This window comes from Oncorhynchus gorbuscha, linkage group LG11, assembly GCF_021184085.1.
Source record: "Oncorhynchus gorbuscha isolate QuinsamMale2020 ecotype Even-year linkage group LG11, OgorEven_v1.0, whole genome shotgun sequence".
Lineage (NCBI taxonomy): Eukaryota > Metazoa > Chordata > Actinopteri > Salmoniformes > Salmonidae > Oncorhynchus > Oncorhynchus gorbuscha.
In genome coordinates, this window is record NC_060183.1 from 11,668,621 (window position 1) to 11,686,586 (window position 17,966).

At 45.2% G+C, this 17,966-nt stretch overlaps 1 protein-coding gene across 1 annotated transcript in view; it reads right to left on the reverse strand.

Annotated features, from left to right (window-relative positions):
• LOC123989605 (voltage-dependent T-type calcium channel subunit alpha-1G-like) overlaps positions 1-17,966 on the reverse strand; it is a 267,332-nt gene that overhangs the window by 153,532 nt on the left and 95,834 nt on the right. Inside the window, 4 exon segments of the mRNA XM_046290729.1 lie at positions 8,036-8,304; positions 9,160-9,483; positions 12,781-12,959; positions 14,875-14,965. Of these exon segments, the coding sequence (XP_046146685.1) occupies positions 8,036-8,304; positions 9,160-9,483; positions 12,781-12,959; positions 14,875-14,965 (863 nt within the window).

A 17,966-nucleotide genomic window follows, 5' to 3' on the forward strand; every position in this document is an offset into this window, starting at 1 on the left:
TACAGAAGAGAACCCACATACATCCTGTCTGTCATAATATACAGTAACCCAACGATCCACAACTGAATAACTGGCAATAGAACCTCAGCTGCTGAAACAGATCCTGTCTGTCAAAATATAGAGAAGAGAACCCACTCTGAGGGATCCTGTCTGTCATAATATAGAGAAGAGAACCCACTCTGACGGATCCTGTCTGTCATAATATAGAGAAGAGAACCCACTCTGAGTGATCCTGTCTGTCATAATATAGAGAAGAGAACCCACTCTGAGTGATCCTGTCTGTCATAATATAGAGAAGAGAACCCACTCTGACGGATCCTGTCTGTCATAATATAGAGAAGAGAACCCACTCTGAGGGATCCTGTCTGTCATAATATAGAGAAGAGAACCCACTCTGAGGGATCCTGTCTGTCATAATATAGAGAAGAGAACCCACTCTGAGGGATCCTGTCTGTCATAATATAGAGAAGAGAACCCACTCTGACGGATCCTGTCTGTCATAATATAGAGAAGAGAACCCACTCTGAGGGATCCTGTCTGTCATAATATAGAGAAGAGAACCCACTCTGAGGATCCTGTCTGTCATAATATAGAGAAGAGAACCCACTCTGAGGGATCCTGTCTGTCATAATATAGAGAAGAGAACCCACTCTGAGGGATCCTGTCTGTCATAATATAGAGAAGAGAACCCACTCTGAGGGATCCTGTCTGTCATAATATAGAGAAGAGAACCCACTCTGAGGGATCCTGTCTGTCATAATATAGAGAAGAGAACCCACTCTGAGGATCCTGTCTGTCATAATATAGAGAAGAGAACCCACTCTGAGGGATCCTGTCTGTCATAATATAGAGAAGAGAACCCACTCTGAGGGATCCTGTCTGTCATAATATAGAGAAGAGAACCCACTCTGAGGATCCTGTCTGTCATAATATAGAGAAGAGAACCCACTCTGAGGGATCCTGTCTGTCATAATATAGAGAAGAGAACCCACTCTGAGGGATCCTGTCTGTCATAATATAGAGAAGAGAACCCACTCTGAGGGATCCTGTCTGTCATAATGTACAGAAGAGAACCCACTCTGACGGATCCTGTCTGTCATAATGTACAGAAGAGAACCCACTCTGACGGATCCTGTCTGTCATAATGTACAGAAGAGAACCCACTCTGAGGGATCCTGTCTGTCATAATGTACAGAAGAGAACCCGCTCTGAGGGATCCTGTCTGTCATAATGTACAGAAGAGAACCCACTCTGAGGGATCCTGTCTGTCATAATATAGAGAAGAGAACCCACTCTGACGGATCCTGTCTGTCATAATGTACAGAAGAGAACCCACTCTGAGGGATCCTGTCTGTCATAATATAGAGAAGAGAACCCACTCTGACGGATCCTGTCTGTCATAATGTACAGAAGAGAACCCACTCTGAGGGATCCTGTCTGTCATAATGTACAGAAGAGAACCCACTCTGAGGGATCCTGTCTGTCATAATGTACAGAAGAGAACCCACTCTGAGGGATCCTGTCTGTCATAATATAGAGAAGAGAACCCACTCTGACGGATCCTGTCTGTCATAATGTACAGAAGAGAACCCACTCTGAGGGATCCTGTCTGTCATAATATAGAGAAGAGAACCCACTCTGACGGATCCTGTCTGTCATAATGTACAGAAGAGAACCCACTCTGAGGGATCCTGTCTGTCATAATGTACAGAAGAGAACCCACTCTGAGGGATCCTGTCTGTCATAATGTACAGAAGAGAACCCACTCTGAGGATCCTGTCTGTCATAATATAGAGAAGAGAACCCACTCTGACGGATCCTGTCTGTCATAATGTACAGAAGAGAACCCACTCTGAGGGATCCTGTCTGTCATAATATAGAGAAGAGAACCCACTCTGACGGATCCTGTCTGTCATAATGTACAGAAGAGAACCCACTCTGACGGATCCTGTCTGTCATAATGTACAGAAGAGAACCCACTCTGAGGGATCCTGTCTGTCATAATATAGAGAAGAGAACCCACTCTGACGGATCCTGTCTGTCATAATGTACAGAAGAGAACCCACTCTGACGGATCCTGTCTGTCATAATGTACAGAAGAGAACCCACTCTGAGGGATCCTGTCTGTCATAATGTACAGAAGAGAACCCACTCTGACGGATCCTGTCTGTCATAATGTACAGAAGAGAACCCACTCTGAGGGATCCTGTCTGTCATAATATAGAGAAGAGAACCCACTCTGAGGGATCCTGTCTGTCATAATATAGAAAAGAGAACCCACTCTGACGGATCCTGTCTGTCATAATATAGAGAAGAGAACCCACTCTGACGGATCCTGTCTGTCATAATATAGAGAAGAGAACCCACTCTGAGGGATCCTGTCTGTCATAATATAGAAAAGAGAACCCACTCTGACGGATCCTGTCTGTCATAATATAGAGAAGAGAACCCACTCTGACGGATCCTGTCTGTCATAATATAGAGAAGAGAACCCACTCTGACGGATCCTGTCTGTCATAATATAGAGAAGAGAACCCACTCTGAGTGATCCTGTCTGTCATAATATAGAGAAGAGAACCCACTCTGACGGATCCTGTCTGTCATAATGTACAGAAGAGAACCCACTCTGAGGGATCCTGTCTGTCATAATATAGAAAAGAGAACCCACTCTGACGGATCCTGTCTGTCATAATATAGAGAAGAGAACCCACTCTGACGGATCCTGTCTGTCATAATATAGAGAAGAGAACCCACTCTGAGGATCCTGTCTGTCATAATATAGAGAAGAGAACCCACTCTGACGGATCCTGTCTGTCATAATATAGAGAAGAGAACCCACTCTGAGTGATCCTGTCTGTCATAATATAGAGAAGAGAACCCACTCTGACGGATCCTGTCTGTCATAATATAGAGAAGAGAACCCACTCTGAGTGATCCTGTCTGTCATAATATAGAGAAGAGAACCCACTCTGACGGATCCTGTCTGTCATAATATAGAGAAGAGAACCCACTCTGACGGATCTTGTCTGTCATAATATAGAGAAGAGAACCCACTCTGACGGATCCTGTCTGTCATAATATAGAGAAGAGAACCCACTCTGACGGATCCTGTCTGTCATAATATAGAGAAGAGAACCCACTCTGACGGTTCCTGTCTGTCATAATGTACAGAAGAGAACCCACTCTGAGGGATCTTGTCTGTCATAATATAGAGAAGAGAACCCACTCTGACGGATCCTGTCTGTCATAATATAGAGAAGAGAACCCACTCTGACGGATCCTGTCTGTCATAATGTAGAGAAGAGAACCCACTCTGACGGATCCTGTCTGTCATAATGTACAGAAGAGAACCCACTCTGACGGATCCTGTCTGTCATAATATAGAGAAGAGAACCCACTCTGACGGATCCTGTCTGTCATAATATAGAGAAGAGAACCCACTCTGACGGATCCTGTCTGTCATAATGTACAGAAGAGAACCCACTCTGACGGATCCTGTCTGTCATAATGTACAGAAGAGAACCCACTCTGACGGATCCTGTCTGTCATAATGTACAGAAGAGAACCCACTCTCACGGATCCTGTCTGTCATATTGTAAAGTAGTTCAAAATTCAAAAGGCACTCGCATATCTGAGCATTCTTTTTGTTTTCACCCTCCAGACATTATTTCCTAAAGGACATATTGGTGAAATGCCTGTGTATGTTATGTTGTGAATTTGAGCATGAATTATGTCCCTATTTAAGATTACTCTGATGTTTTTCGTACGATGTATCCAATGACTAATGAAAACTTGCCATGTCCTCATTGTGGTTTTACAGATGTGTTTAATACGTTTTATTTACACACTTTATTTTAATATTTATGAAATGCATATTGTTTGTATTATATTGTTATATTTGGCAGCACTTATTTGTTTTCCTTCACCTCCAACCCTTTTCGATGTGTGGAACGGATGTGGGAGGGACGAGGTCCACATAAAGGTGCTAATATAAAAAAATTCACAAAAGCTCTGACGAAGGCCGTGAGGCCGATACGTAAAGCTTATTAAATATCAGTGATACTATCAAGAGCAGTGAGCGGTTTCCTTTTTCCTTCATAATGTATAGAAGACAACAACAGCTATTTCCCTGTTCCAGAAGACAACAACAGCTATTTCCCTGTCCCAGAAGACAACAACAGCTATTTCCCTGTTCCAGAAGACAACAACAGCTATTTCCCTGTCCCAGAAGACAACAACAGCTATTTCCCTGTCCCAGAAGACAACAACAGCTATGTCTCTGTCCCAGAAGACGACAACAGCTATGTCTCTGTCCCAGAAGACAACAACAGCTATTTCCCTGTCCCAGAAGACAACAACAGCTATTTCCCTGTCCCAGAAGACAACAACAGCTATGTCTCTGTCCCAGAAGACGACAACAGCTATGTCTCCGTCCCAGAAGACAACAACAGCTATTTCCCTGTACCAGAAGACAACAACAGCTATTTCCCTGTCCCAGAAGACAACAACAGCTATTTCCCTGTCCCAGAAGACGACAACAGCTATTTCCCTGTCCCAGAAGACAACAACAGCTATTTCCCTGTCCCAGAAGACAACAACAGCTATTTCCCTGTCCCAGAAGACAACAACAGCTATGTCTCTGTCCCAGAAGATGACAACAGCTATGTCCCTGTCCCAGAAGACAACAACAGCTATTTCCCTGTACCAGAAGACAACAACAGCTATTTCCCTGTCCCAGAAGACAACAACAGCTATGTCTCTGTCCCAGAAGACAACAACAGCTATGTCCCTGTCCCAGAAGACAACAATAGCTATGTCTCCATCCCAGAAGACAACAACAGCTCTGTCCCTGTCCCAGAAGACAACAACAGCTATGTCTCCATCTCAGAAGACAACAATAGCTATGTCTCTGTCCCAGAAGACAACAATAGCTATGTCTCCGTCCCAGAAGACAACAACAGATATGTCCCTGTCCCAGAAGACAACAATAGCTATTTCCCTGTCCCAGAAGACAACAACAGCTCTGTCTCTGTCCCAGAAGACAACAACAGCTATGTCTCTGTCCCAGAAGACAACAATAGCTATGTCCCTGTCCCAGAAGACAACAACAGCTATGTCCCTGTCCCAGAAGACAACAACAGCTATGTCTCTGTCCCAGAACACAACAATAGCACTATCCCTCAGATCGGTTTAATCTTCAGGCAAACAATCATTATGATGACAGACAGTGTGTGTGTGTGTGTGTTTGTGTCTGTGTGTACAAGTTTTTGTGTCTGCATGTGTGTTTGACTATTCACATCATTATCTACACTAGATGACCTAAATTCTCTCATCTCTGCATGCTAGCTCTCATTGTTAAAGTATCCATCATGCATTCATTATGTGGACCAGGGACATCACGCTCACTCCCACGGCAGGATGTCGACTTTATCCTTCATGTTAGGGTGAGACGGGGAGACAAGCAGACAGCCAGACAGACAAGCAGACAGGCAGACAGTTAGACAGACAGACAGACAGACAGACAGACAGACAGACAGACAGACAGACAGACAGACAGACAGACAGACAGACAGACAGACAGACAGACAGACAGACAGACAGACAGACAGACAGACAGACAGACAGACAGACAGACAGACAGACAGACAGACAGACAGACAGACAGACAGACAGACAGACAGACAGACAGACAGCACCTGTCAGGTCATAACTTTATTTCAGTGCTCGATCATAGATGTCAGATGCTTTTTATTCATCGATCTAAATATCTGACATCTATCTATGTATCTGACAATTTCATGATAGCCCTGACCTTTCGCTAGAGGATTCAGTTACGGTCATCTGTGCTCTTTGGACTGTCAGTGTTTGACAGTAGGCATATTCATGAGTTTATGTTTGCGGACATTTTCATCATACCTTTTATCTTTTTTGAAACTAACTTTGCTTTTCATTCAGAATGTTGACAACCTGGGTGCTAGGCCTGTTTCTTCCTTAGCCAACGAAAGACAACTAACTGCTTGTGGAGGTGAATGGAGGTCCGTTGTCCATGTTGAACAGCGGTGTGACTACAGTTTCCCACCGAGCCTATGTCTCCTGATAGAAACAGGTGGGTGTCTGGCTCTGTACAGAGCCAAAATGGATGACGCGACATGGATGTCGATTAAGGCAGCCCTCCGCACCTCTCTGATTCAGAGGGGTTGGGTTAAATGTAGAAGACACATTTCAGTTGAATGCATTCAGTTGTACAACTGACTAGGTATCCCCCTGCCCCTTTTCCATTCCACACAATGCCTGTGTCCCCAGTGTCACTGTTAGAACACACCCTACTCCACACTACGACTGGGTCACAACAAGGGCACTGTTAGAACAGGACACTGAGTTCTACCATGGGAACTGTTAGAACAGGACACTGGGTTCTATCATGGGAACTGTTCGAGCAACACACTGGGTTCTACCAATGGAACTGTTAGAGCAACACACTGGGTTCTACCAATGGAACTGTTAGAGCAACACACTGGGTTCTACCATGGGAACTGTTAGAGCAACACACTGGGTTCTACCAATGGAACTGTTAGAGCAACACACTGGGTTCTACCAATGGAACTGTTAGAGCAACACACTGGGTTCTACCATGGGAACTGTTAGAGCAACACACTGGGTTCTCCCATGGGAACTGTTAGAGCAACACACTGGGTTCTACCATGGGAACTGTTAGAGCAACACACTGGGTTCTACCATGGGAACTGTTAGGACGGAACACTGGGTTCTACCATGGGAACTGTTAGAGCAACACACTGGGTTCTACCAATGGAACTGTTAGAGCAACACACTGGGTTCTATCATGGGAACTGTTAGAGCAACACACTGGGTTCTACCATGGGAACTGTTAGAGCAACACACTGGGTTCTACCATGGGAACTGTTAGAGCAACACACTGGGTTCTACCATGGGAACTGTTAGAGCAACACACTGGGTTCTACCATGGGAACTGTTAGAGCAACACACTGGGTTCTACCATGGGAACTGTTAGAGCAACACACTGGGTTCTACCATGGGAACTGTTGGAGCAACACACTGGGTTCTACCATGGGAACTGTTAGAGCAACACACTGGGTTCTACCATGGCCACTGTTAGGACATAACACTGGTTTCTACCATGGCCACTGTTAGGACAGAACACTGGTTTCTACCATGGCCACTGTTAGGACAGAACACTGGGTTCTCTCATGGCCACTGTTAGGACAGAACACTGGGTTCTATCATGGCCACTGTTAGGACAGAACACTGGGTTCTATCATGGCCACTGTTAGGACAGAACACTGGGTTCTATCATGGCCACTGTTAGGACAGAACACTGGGTTCTATCATGGCCACTGTTAGGACAGAACACTGGGTTCTATCATGGCCACTGTTAGGACAGAACACTGGGTTCTATCATGGCCACTGTTAGGACAGAACACTGGGTTCTATCATGGCCATCGAGGGATTCTACTGTCAGCACAACACTGTGAGACAGCCATCTCCAGAAGGAATTTAAGGAGGAAAGGAGGAGAGGAAGAGAGAAGAGGAGGAGAACAGGGGGAGAAGAGTAGAAAAGAGGAGGAGGAGTCACAAGTATGTGGAAGTAGAGGGGAGAGGAGGAGAGGGAGGGTAGAGAATGGATGGGCTTTTGTTGTGGAATTAATAAAGCTCTGGGCTGGAGAATGTTGACTAGGGCTAAGGTCTGAAATGTATTTTCCAACCTGAAACACACACACACATTCTCCACCAGGCCCTATAATCATACATTCAGACACAGTTCAAAGCCACAGAGGCTGAATGGGAGCAATGGAGGGAGGGAGGGAGGGAGGGATAATGTCCCAAACAGAGTGAGACCTTAAGATGGAGAATCAACAGAGTGAGACCTTAAGATGGAGAATCAACAGAGTGAGACCTTAAGATGGAGAATCAACAGAGTGAGACCTTAAGATGGAGAATGAAGCATGACATGCAAAAATTAGTAGGGATGAGATCATCGTGTGTGTGTGTGTGTCACCTGGAGTCTGGGGGAAATATGTACAGGGACCAGGTATCTCTCTTTCGACACCACTCTGGCTGTTTCCTCTCCAGCCAGCGTGACAGCCTGGCGACACGACCCACAACCTCCTCCTCTGCCGCTTCGTCCTCTGTGTTGTCCTCGAGGGAGAGCTGTGTCTGGGCCGGAGTGCCTTTCCCATTACAGTCACTGCGTTCTGGGGCTCTCAGGCCTCCTAGCAAGGGGGGTCTGGAGCTGTGTATACTGGCTGAGCGATACAGGAAGGGCACCTAGAGTTTTACAACCATGGTTAACACAGTCATTTATAGGTACTTGAAGGCATTTTAAAACACTCAAGAAAGTGGTTCTATCCAGTGATAACTGCCGTTGTCACGTAAAATGGACTATCAATAAAATGAGGGTAGTGTTTAGGGGGACAGGTCTATAGATCCCCTGGTGTGTGTGTGTGTGTGTGTCTGTGTGTCTGTGTGTGTGTGTGTGTGTGTGTGGACGTGTTTAACTATTCTTGTGAAGTCCCACTGATAGTAAACAAACAAAAATTTGACCAACTGGGGACATTTTGTAAGTCCCCTCAAGTTCAAATGTTATTTCTAGGGGGTCTAGCATTAAGGTTAGAATTCATGTTTGGGTCAGAATTACATTAAGGGTTAGGAGTTAGTTTTAGGTTTAGGAGCTAGGGATAGGGTTAGGAGTTAGGTTTAGGAGCTAGGGATAGGGTTAGGAGTTAGGTTTAGGAGCTAGGGTTAGGGTTAGGAGTTAGGTTTAGGAGCTAGGGTTAGGGTTAGGAGTTAGGTTTAGGAGCTAGGGTTAGGGTTAGGAGTTAGGTTTAGGTTTAGGAGCTAGGGATAGGGTTAGGAGTTAGGTTTAGGAGCTAGGGTTAGGGTTAGGAGTTAGGTTTAGGAGCTAGGGTTAGGGTTAGGAGTTAGGTTTAGGAGCTAGGGTTAGGGTTAGGAGTTAGGTTTAGGTTTAAGAGCTAGGGTTAGGGTTAGGAGTTAGGTTTAGGAGCTAGGGTTAGGGTTAGGAGTTAGGTTTAGGTTTAGGAGCTAGGGTTAGGGTTAGGAGTTAGGTTTAGGAGCTAGGATTAGGGTAAGGTTAGCTGTACAAGAATGTGTGTGTGTGTTCACCTGTAGCAGTATGTCAGGGGCCAGGTCTATGGACCCCCTGGTCTCTACAGACTCCATCCTCCTGTGTAGGTGTTGGGACTGGGACATGGAGTCGGTACGACAGAGGGACACATCATCTCCCTCCGATGTCCCCCCTCCTCCCTCCTCATCATCCTCTGAACTGGACCCACCCTCTCCAGAGAGGAGCGACTGCCGTTCGCCAGACTGACGCTTTGTTCGTTTGAGCGAAGGAGCACGGCCTACACTGTTCCAGCTTGATCTACGGCTGGTCCAGCCAGAGGCGGAGCTCCACGGGGCATAAGGGGAGGTGCTACGGGCACTGGTCTGGAGAGAAAGAGATGGAGGGTGGAGAGAAAGAGAGAAGGTATGAATGACAAAAAGAAAGCCAGATGAAGTAAACAAATTCCCTTTCTAGGGAATGTTTGTAACCCTTGGGGAACGTTTGTAACACTTGGGGAACGTTTGTAACCCTTGGGGGACGTTTGTAACCCTTGGGGGACGTCTGTAACTCTTAGGGAACGTTAGTAACCAAAAACAATATAGAATATAGAATATAACAATATAGAATATAGAATATAACAATATAGAATATAGAATATAACAATGTAGAATATAGAATATAACAATATAGAATATAGAATATTACATTTTAGGATGTTGTTACTACAGGTTTTTGTCTTAATCCTCAGATTCTCCTCAATGTCATGCTGTGTTGTTGTCTTAGGTCTCTCTTTACGTAGTGTTGTGGTTTCTCTCTTGTCATGCTGTGTTGTTGTTTTAGGTCTCTCTTTACGTAGTGTTGTGGTTTCTCTCTTGTCATGCTGTGTTGTTGTTTTAGGTCTCTCTTTACGTAGTGTTGTGGTTTCTCTCTTGTCATGCTGTGTTGTTGTCTTTAGGGCTCTCTACGTAGTGTTGTGGTTTCTCTCTTGTCATGCTGTGTTGTTGTTTTAGGTCTCTCTTTACGTAGTGTTGTGGTTTCTCTCTTGTCATGCTGTGTTGTTGTTTTAGGTCTCTCTTTACGTAGTGTTGTGGTTTCTCTCTTGTCATGCTGTGTTGTTGTTTTAGGTCTCTCTTTACGTAGTGTTGTGGTTTCTCTCTTGTCATGCTGTGTTGTTGTTTTAGGTCTCTCTTTACGTAGTGTTGTGGTTTCTCTCTTGTCATGCTGTGTTGTTGTTTTAGGTCTCTCTTTACGTAGTGTTGTGGTTTCTCTCTTGTCATGCTGTGTTGTTGTCTTAGGTCTCTCTTTACGTAGTGTTGTGGTTTCTCTCTTGTCATGCTGTGTTGTTGTTTTAGGTCTCTCTTTACGTAGTGTTGTGGTTTCTCTCTTGTCATGCTGTGTTGTTGTTTTAGGTCTCTCTTTACGTAGTGTTGTGGTTTCTCTCTTGTCATGCTGTGTTGTTGTCTTAGGTCTCTCTTTACGTAGTGTTGTGGTTTCTCTCTTGTCATGCTGTGTTGTTGTTTTAGGTCTCTCTTTACGTAGTGTTGTGGTTTCTCTCTTGTCATGCTGTGTTGTTGTCTTTAGGGCTCTCTACGTAGTGTTGTGGTTTCTCTCTTGTCATGCTGTGTTGTTGTTTTAGGTCTCTCTTTACGTAGTGTTGTGGTTTCTCTCTTGTCATGCTGTGTTGTTGTTTTAGGTCTCTCTTTACGTAGTGTTGTGGTTTCTCTCTTGTCATGCTGTGTTGTTGTTTTAGGTCTCTCTTTACGTAGTGTTGTGGTTTCTCTCTTGTCATGCTGTGTTGTTGTCTTAGGTCTCTCTTTATGTAGTGTTGTGGTTTCTCTCTTGTCATGCTGTGTTGTTGTTTTACGTCTCTCTTTACGTAGTGTTGTGGTTTCTCTCTTGTCATGCTGTGTTGTTGTTTTAGGTCTCTCTCTACGTAGTGTTGTGGTTTCTCTCTTGTCATGCTGTGTTGTTGTCTTAGGTCTCTCTTTATGTAGTGTTGTGGTTTCTCTCTTGTCATGCTGTGTTGTTGTCTTTAGGGCTCTCTACGTAGTGTTGTGGTTTCTCTCTTGTCATGCTGTGTTGTTGTCTTTAGGGCTCTCTACGTAGTGTTGTGGTTTCTCTCTTGTCATGCTGTGTTGTTGTTTTACGTCTCTCTTTACGTAGTGTTGTGGTTTCTCTCTTGTCATGCTGTGTTGTTGTCTTAGGGCTCTCTACGTAGTGTTGTGGTTTCTCTCTTGTCATGCTGTGTTGTTGTCTTAGGTCTCTCTTTACGTAGTGTTGTGGTTTCTCTCTTGTCATGCTGTGTTGTTGTCTTTAGGGCTCTCTACGTAGTGTTGTGGTTTCTCTCTTGTCATGCTGTGTTGTTGTCTTTAGGGCTCTCTACGTAGTGTTGTGGTTTCTCTCTTGTCATGCTGTGTTGTTGTCTTAGGTCTCTCTTTACGTAGTGTTGTGGTTTCTCTCTTGTCATGCTGTGTTTTTGTCTTAGGTCTCTCTTTACGTAGTGTTGTGGTTTCTCTCTTGTCATGCTGTGTTGTTGTCTTAGGTCTCTCTTTACGTAGTGTTGTGGTTTCTCTCTTGTCATGCTGTGTTGTTGTTTTACGTCTCTCTTTACGTAGTGTTGTGGTTTCTCTCTTGTCATGCTGTGTTGTTGTCTTAGGTCTCTCTTTACGTAGTGTTGTGGTTTCTCTCTTGTCATGCTGTGTTGTTGTTTTACGTCTCTCTCTACGTAGTGTTGTGGTTTCTCTCTTGTCATGATGTGTTGTTGTCTTAGGTCTCTCTTTACGTAGTGTTGTGGTTTCTCTCTTGTCATGATGTGTGTTTTCTCCTACTTTTTTTTCATCCCAGCCCCCGTCCCCGCAGGAGGCATTTTGCCTCTTGGTAGGCCGTCTTTGTAAATAAGAATTTGTTCTGAATTGACTTGCCTAGTTAAATAAAAGGTATATATATATATATATATATATATACAAATTATAATAAAAATGCTTAATGGTCATTACTATAGTTTTTATTATTGTTGCTGTCATCAGTCATAACTGGCATCAGTCACAACTGGCATCAGTCACAACTGGCATCAGTCACAACTGGCATCAGTCATAACTGGCATCCAGTCACAACTGGCATCAGTCACAACTGGCATCAGTCACAACTGGCATCAGTCATAACTGGCATCCAGTCACAACTGGCATCAGTCACAACTGGCATCAGTCACAACTGGCATCAGTCACAACTGGCATCAGTCATAACTGGCATCCAGTCACAACTGGCATCAGTCACAACTGGCATCAGTCACAACTGGCATCAGTCACAACTGGCATCAGTCACAACTGGCATCAGTCACAACTGGCATCAGTCATAACTGGCATCAGTCACAACTGGCATCAGTCACAACTGGAATCAGTCATAACTGGCATCAGTCATAACTGGCATCAGTCACAACTGGCATCAGTCACAACTGGCATCAGTCACAACTGGCATCAGTAAATAGCCAGAGAGTTGAGCTGATGACAGGTAATATTAATCATCATAAATGTCTTCTTGAACATCATCCATACAGGTTAGACTGAATATCTACAGTCTTAGTTGTGCACACAGGGCCTGGGCAGAGAGGGGGCACAGAGCCTAATGCATGGGTTCCTGAGAAGATCCAGTTGATTGATAGCGGACTAGTGGAATACACTAACCGGAGACTTGTCGTAGCAGGCTAGGTCCATGGAGACGTTGCTGCCGCGTTGGGACTCATAGCCCGGAGCAGGGTCAACCACGGAGGGCAGCTTGGGAACGGGCATGGGGGTGGCAGCAGTGTGGGTGATCAGAGGAGGGGTCAGACTGGTCTTCAGGTCAACATGACCGTTTATAGGGACTACTGGTGGGGAGAGGGAGGGGGAGAAGAGGGAGGGGGAAAAAAGGGAGGAGAGAGAGAGAGGAAGGCAGGAGAGGTGGCACGAGGGAAGGAAAGGAGTAAAGGTGAAACGAGGATGGACAAAGAGAGAGAGAGAGAGAGAGGTAGAGAAAGAAGGGTCAGTGAAAGGGGGAACATTGGAAGGATAGATAATGGTGGGGGAGACCCAGTTGTAAGATTATCTCTAATGTGAGAAGGAGGAACTGTTTACCACATCAATATTTCTCTAATCTGACAAGATGTGTGCATGGGGGAATATTATTTTCAACAGCCAGATGAATGCATGACACAGAGAAGACGAATGCATCTCTCATCTCGGTTGGTGTGCGTCTTTAAACTTCTGCCTTCCTCCCTCAATGTCTTCCTCTTGCCCACTCCTCCTCTCTCTCTCAGCTTCACCCTCTCCCATCTCTCGCTCCCCAAATGTGTCTCCCTCCCTCCCTCCAGTCACTGTGCTTAGACAGCTCTTCTAACCACTACATGAGTTAAGCTGAAGTAGTTTAAAGTTGTCGTAACGTTGGGGAGTTGTTCTCTTCTGTACTATGTAGATACAGCATCAGGAATAATGGATGTCTTTTAGCTGTAGTAGAATGTCGCTGTGTGATTTGATTCCGCTCTCTCTCTCTCTCTGTGTGTGTGTGTGTGTGTGTGTGTGTGTGTGTGTGTGTGTGTGTGTGTGTGTGTGTGTGTGTGTGTGTGTGTGTGTGTGTGTGTGTGTGTGTGTGTGTGTGTGTGTGTGTGTGTGTGTGTGTGTGTGTGTGTGTGTGTGTGTGTGTGTGTGTGTGTGTGTGTGTGAGAAAAATGCATGCCCATCCAATGTGGGACACATTTATACAGCTACGAAGAAGATTTTTCATCATAATGGAATATTTTCATAAAAGCCCAATTGCGTCTACATATAATATATATACTCTGGAATGATTCTGTATTGGTTTTATTTCATTTCATTCTAATTCGTTTAGCATACTTCTGTGCTTCAATAAGTGAGTAAATATTTATGTATATTCTCTGGAAACAAAGAAATTACAGCTAAATGTAATATGCAACTCAATGTTCTGTTATGTGTTCGCTGTGAAAAAGTAGTGCTTTGTCACAGCCAAACGACTGCCAACTGAGCTGCCACCAACTTCAACGAGATCAAACCTTCCCTTTGCTGGAGTATTAAAACACCTCATCCTGAGATGTTCTGAAACATTACATGGTGTGATGTAACACCACTTAATCAAGTTTTATGGAACACTTTGCCAGAGACAGGGAGCGCTATAACAAAAAATTGTGAAAACACTATTATGATGTTTTGATCCTGTCTAGTTCAGAATTAGGTCCTTCTCTTTAGGTGTCGTTTCCTCTCTCTAATGCTTCTCAACACCATTATGATGTTTTGATCCTGTCTAGTTCAGAATTAGGTCCCTTCTCTTTAGGTGTCGTTTCCTCTCTCTAATGCTTCTCAACACCATTATTATGTTTTGATCCTGTCTAGTAGGGTTCCCGAGTGGCGCAGCGGCCTAAGGTACTGCATCTTAGTGCTAGAAGCATCACTACATACACCCTGGTTCAAATCCAGGCTGTATCACAATCAGCCATGATTGGGAGTCTCATATGGCGGCGCACAATGGTCCCAGCGTAGTCCAGGAATGGTCAGTCTGGGCCGTCATTGGAAATAAGAATTTGTTCTTAACTGACTTGCCTACTTAAATAAAGGTTTAAATACATACTTTTAAATATTAATATTAAATTAGTGCAGAATTACAGTAGATCTGTGTGTGTGTGTGTGTGTGTGTGTGTGTGTGTGTGTGTGTGTGTGTGTGTGTGTGTGTGTGTGTGTGTGTGTGTGTGTGTGTGTGTGTGTGTGTGTGTGTGTGTGTGTGTGTCTCACCCGGGGAGCCAGACACATCCTTTCCACTGCCGTTCATGTCCTCCATCCTCGATGATAAATCAGCCTCTGACACTGACTTGGAGTCTTCTCCCTACACACACACACACACACACACACACACACACACACACACACACACACACACACACACACACACACACACACACACACACACACACACACACCAAACACACACACACACACAACAAACACAACAAACACACACACACACACACACACACACACACACACACACACACACACACACACACACACACACACACACACACACACACACACACACACACACACACACACACACACACACACATGCGCAAACACATGCATATATGCACACACACACACACGCACTCAAACACACACACACAAATAGAAGACAGTATATGGTTATTTTCTCAAAAGGCGAGTCAGGGAGCAGGCAGTAATAGCCAGTATGGAAACCAGACAGAGAATGATGAAGCTGCCTCGACACACTGATCTTGGGTCAGTTTTGTTTTCATCCCCTAATGCTAATCGTTTGTGTATAGGAAGGATGAGCTGATCCTAGATCTGTGTCTAGGGGGCAACTTCTCCCAGTAGCCAGGAAGGCTGGAGAGTTCACAGGTCAATAGGTCAAGAGTGCAGAGGCTAGAGAAGGAGGGAGATTCATCGATGGAGGGCAGCTCTGTCAAAACAATGTGTTAGCGAACATGCAGGGGCAGTAGATAACATGCTGTCTTAGACCACACTGAAACACACAGCGCACACAGGAACACCTATACATGTATGAACACACACACTTATGTGCACACATCCAAGCACGTAGGCTACACACAGACAACGACACATAGACTCTCACAGAACTTCATAAGGATCAAAATGCATCTCCAAAATGAAGGTCCAAATTGACCGTCCAAATTGAATATCTCATATTTCCTGTTACGTAGGGCACCCTATGATAGGGGACAGATTGTCCGTTTCAGACTGCTTTTCTGTGATATACCAGAGAGCCATGGAAAGGTGCAGAGAGGGAGGGGGGGGATCACTCTGAGAAGATAAACAGAGCTACAGTACCAATCAGGGTTATTCTACTTGTTCTACCCGTCAGGGTTGGGCATGACGAGTCAACCCCATGCCGATCTAAGCCCCGTAAACACATTCATACTACAGAGCTTCAGTCTGATGCACAGGCAGGAGAGAACACACACAACAACCTTCTAATACAAATCATCCACCCAGTGAGTTTGGCAGAACGGTTTGTTGCCTGTTTTGTTCCCTCCTTGTCCTCTCTCTCTCTCTCTCTCTCTCTCTCTCTCTCTCTCTCTCTCTCTCTCTCTCTCTCTCTCTCTCTCTCTCTCTCTCTCTCTCTCTCTCTCTCTCTCTCTCTCTCTCTCTCTCTCTCTCTCTCTTGTTCTTCCGACATTTACAGTAAAACATGTTCCTCTCTTGAACACCTTTATGTTTTCGCTCTCCCCTTTTCTCTCTCCATCTCTACGGCCAGTATCTAGTCTATAGCAGTGATATGCAGTAGTAGTTAATATATTCACAGTGGGTGTGGTTTCTATAGCAGTGATATGCAGTAGTAGTTAATATATTCACAGTGGGTGTGGTTTCTATAGCAGTGATATGCAGTAGTAGTTAATATATTCACAGTGGGTGTGGTTTCTATAGTAGTGATATGCAGTAGTTATTAATATATTCACAGTGGATGTGGTTTCTGTAGCAATGATATACAGTTGTTATTCATATATTCACAGTGGGTAGGGTTTATAGAAGTGCCTAAATATCGAAATCTCAATTTCTCTCATCAAACAAATGGCTTTATTCACCTCGAGGTGCATGTGAGTGTGTTCCTTGCGTGTGTGTGTGCACCTTGCGTGTGTGTGTGCGTGCACCTTGTGTGTGTGAACCTATCAGACCTGATTTCCTGAACCGTTTAGGAGAGATGGACGGTAATGAACTAGCCAGCCAATCAGCCCTAGGCCTATACCTGCAGCCAATCAGCCCTAGGCCTAAACCCCTGAACCTCTGACTCAGAGAGAGGATAGGACGTACACTAGCAGGGTGAAAACAGTGCTGACCATTCAGACGAAGGATAGAGGATCTAGCTGTGATGTCTCCCATTGGTTCAAAACAGCAGTTTAATGCTTGTTGTTACATTATGTGGTTGAGGAGAGTCGTCAGTATAAACCAACGGGAGAATTGCAACGTCTACAAAACACACATCACCAACACAGAGGACTAAGCTACAGACAGCTAAAATCACAGCAGGAAAACAGTGCAGGTCAGAATATGCAACAAACAACAAGCTGAACTGAACACAGATTATATTCTACTTTTATCTCAGTGAACAACAAACACACTAATTAATAAAAACAGATGTGACATGCCAAGCTCATCAGAGCCTAAAGCACAAAGCATTGTGGGGGGTGGAGGGTCTATTTAGTGATTTGGGCTAGAGTACACTTCTAACAACTCATGGTGGGCACGCAAAGCATTGTGGGTGCCCAGACTCCTCCCCTCCCTATTGGCAACTGAGTAGGCACGGGGGGTGGAGGGTCTACTTTGTGGTTTGGGCTGGAGTACACTTCTAACAACTCATGGTGGGCACGCATAGCATTGTGGGTACCCAGACTCTTCCCCAGGGAGGGAAAGGGAGGAGGGTTCAGCTCCATTCCTCCAGTGTGGCACATGGTGCCTGGGTGTATGTGTTGCTCTGTATATATGTGCATGAGATGTGTGTGGTACTCACGGTGGGCCCAACACTAGGCCAGGGCCCCAGCTGAGTCCCCCGGACCCCTGAGACCACTGTAGAGAGAGGGACAGCCCAGTAAGGCCTGTATGAAAGGGACCCTAGCTGGGGCCTCCTATGTGGATGCAGCCAGGACCATGTCCGTGACCCCGGGGCCTTGGCTGGGACCATGTCCGTGACCCCGGGGCCTTGGCTGGGACCATGTCCGTGACCCCGGGGCCTTGGCTGGGACCATGTCCGTGACCACGGGGCCTTGGCTGGGACCATGTCCGTGACCCCGGGGCCTTGGCTGGGACCATGTCCGTGACCCCGGGGCCAGCCTGACTCCCATATCACCTTT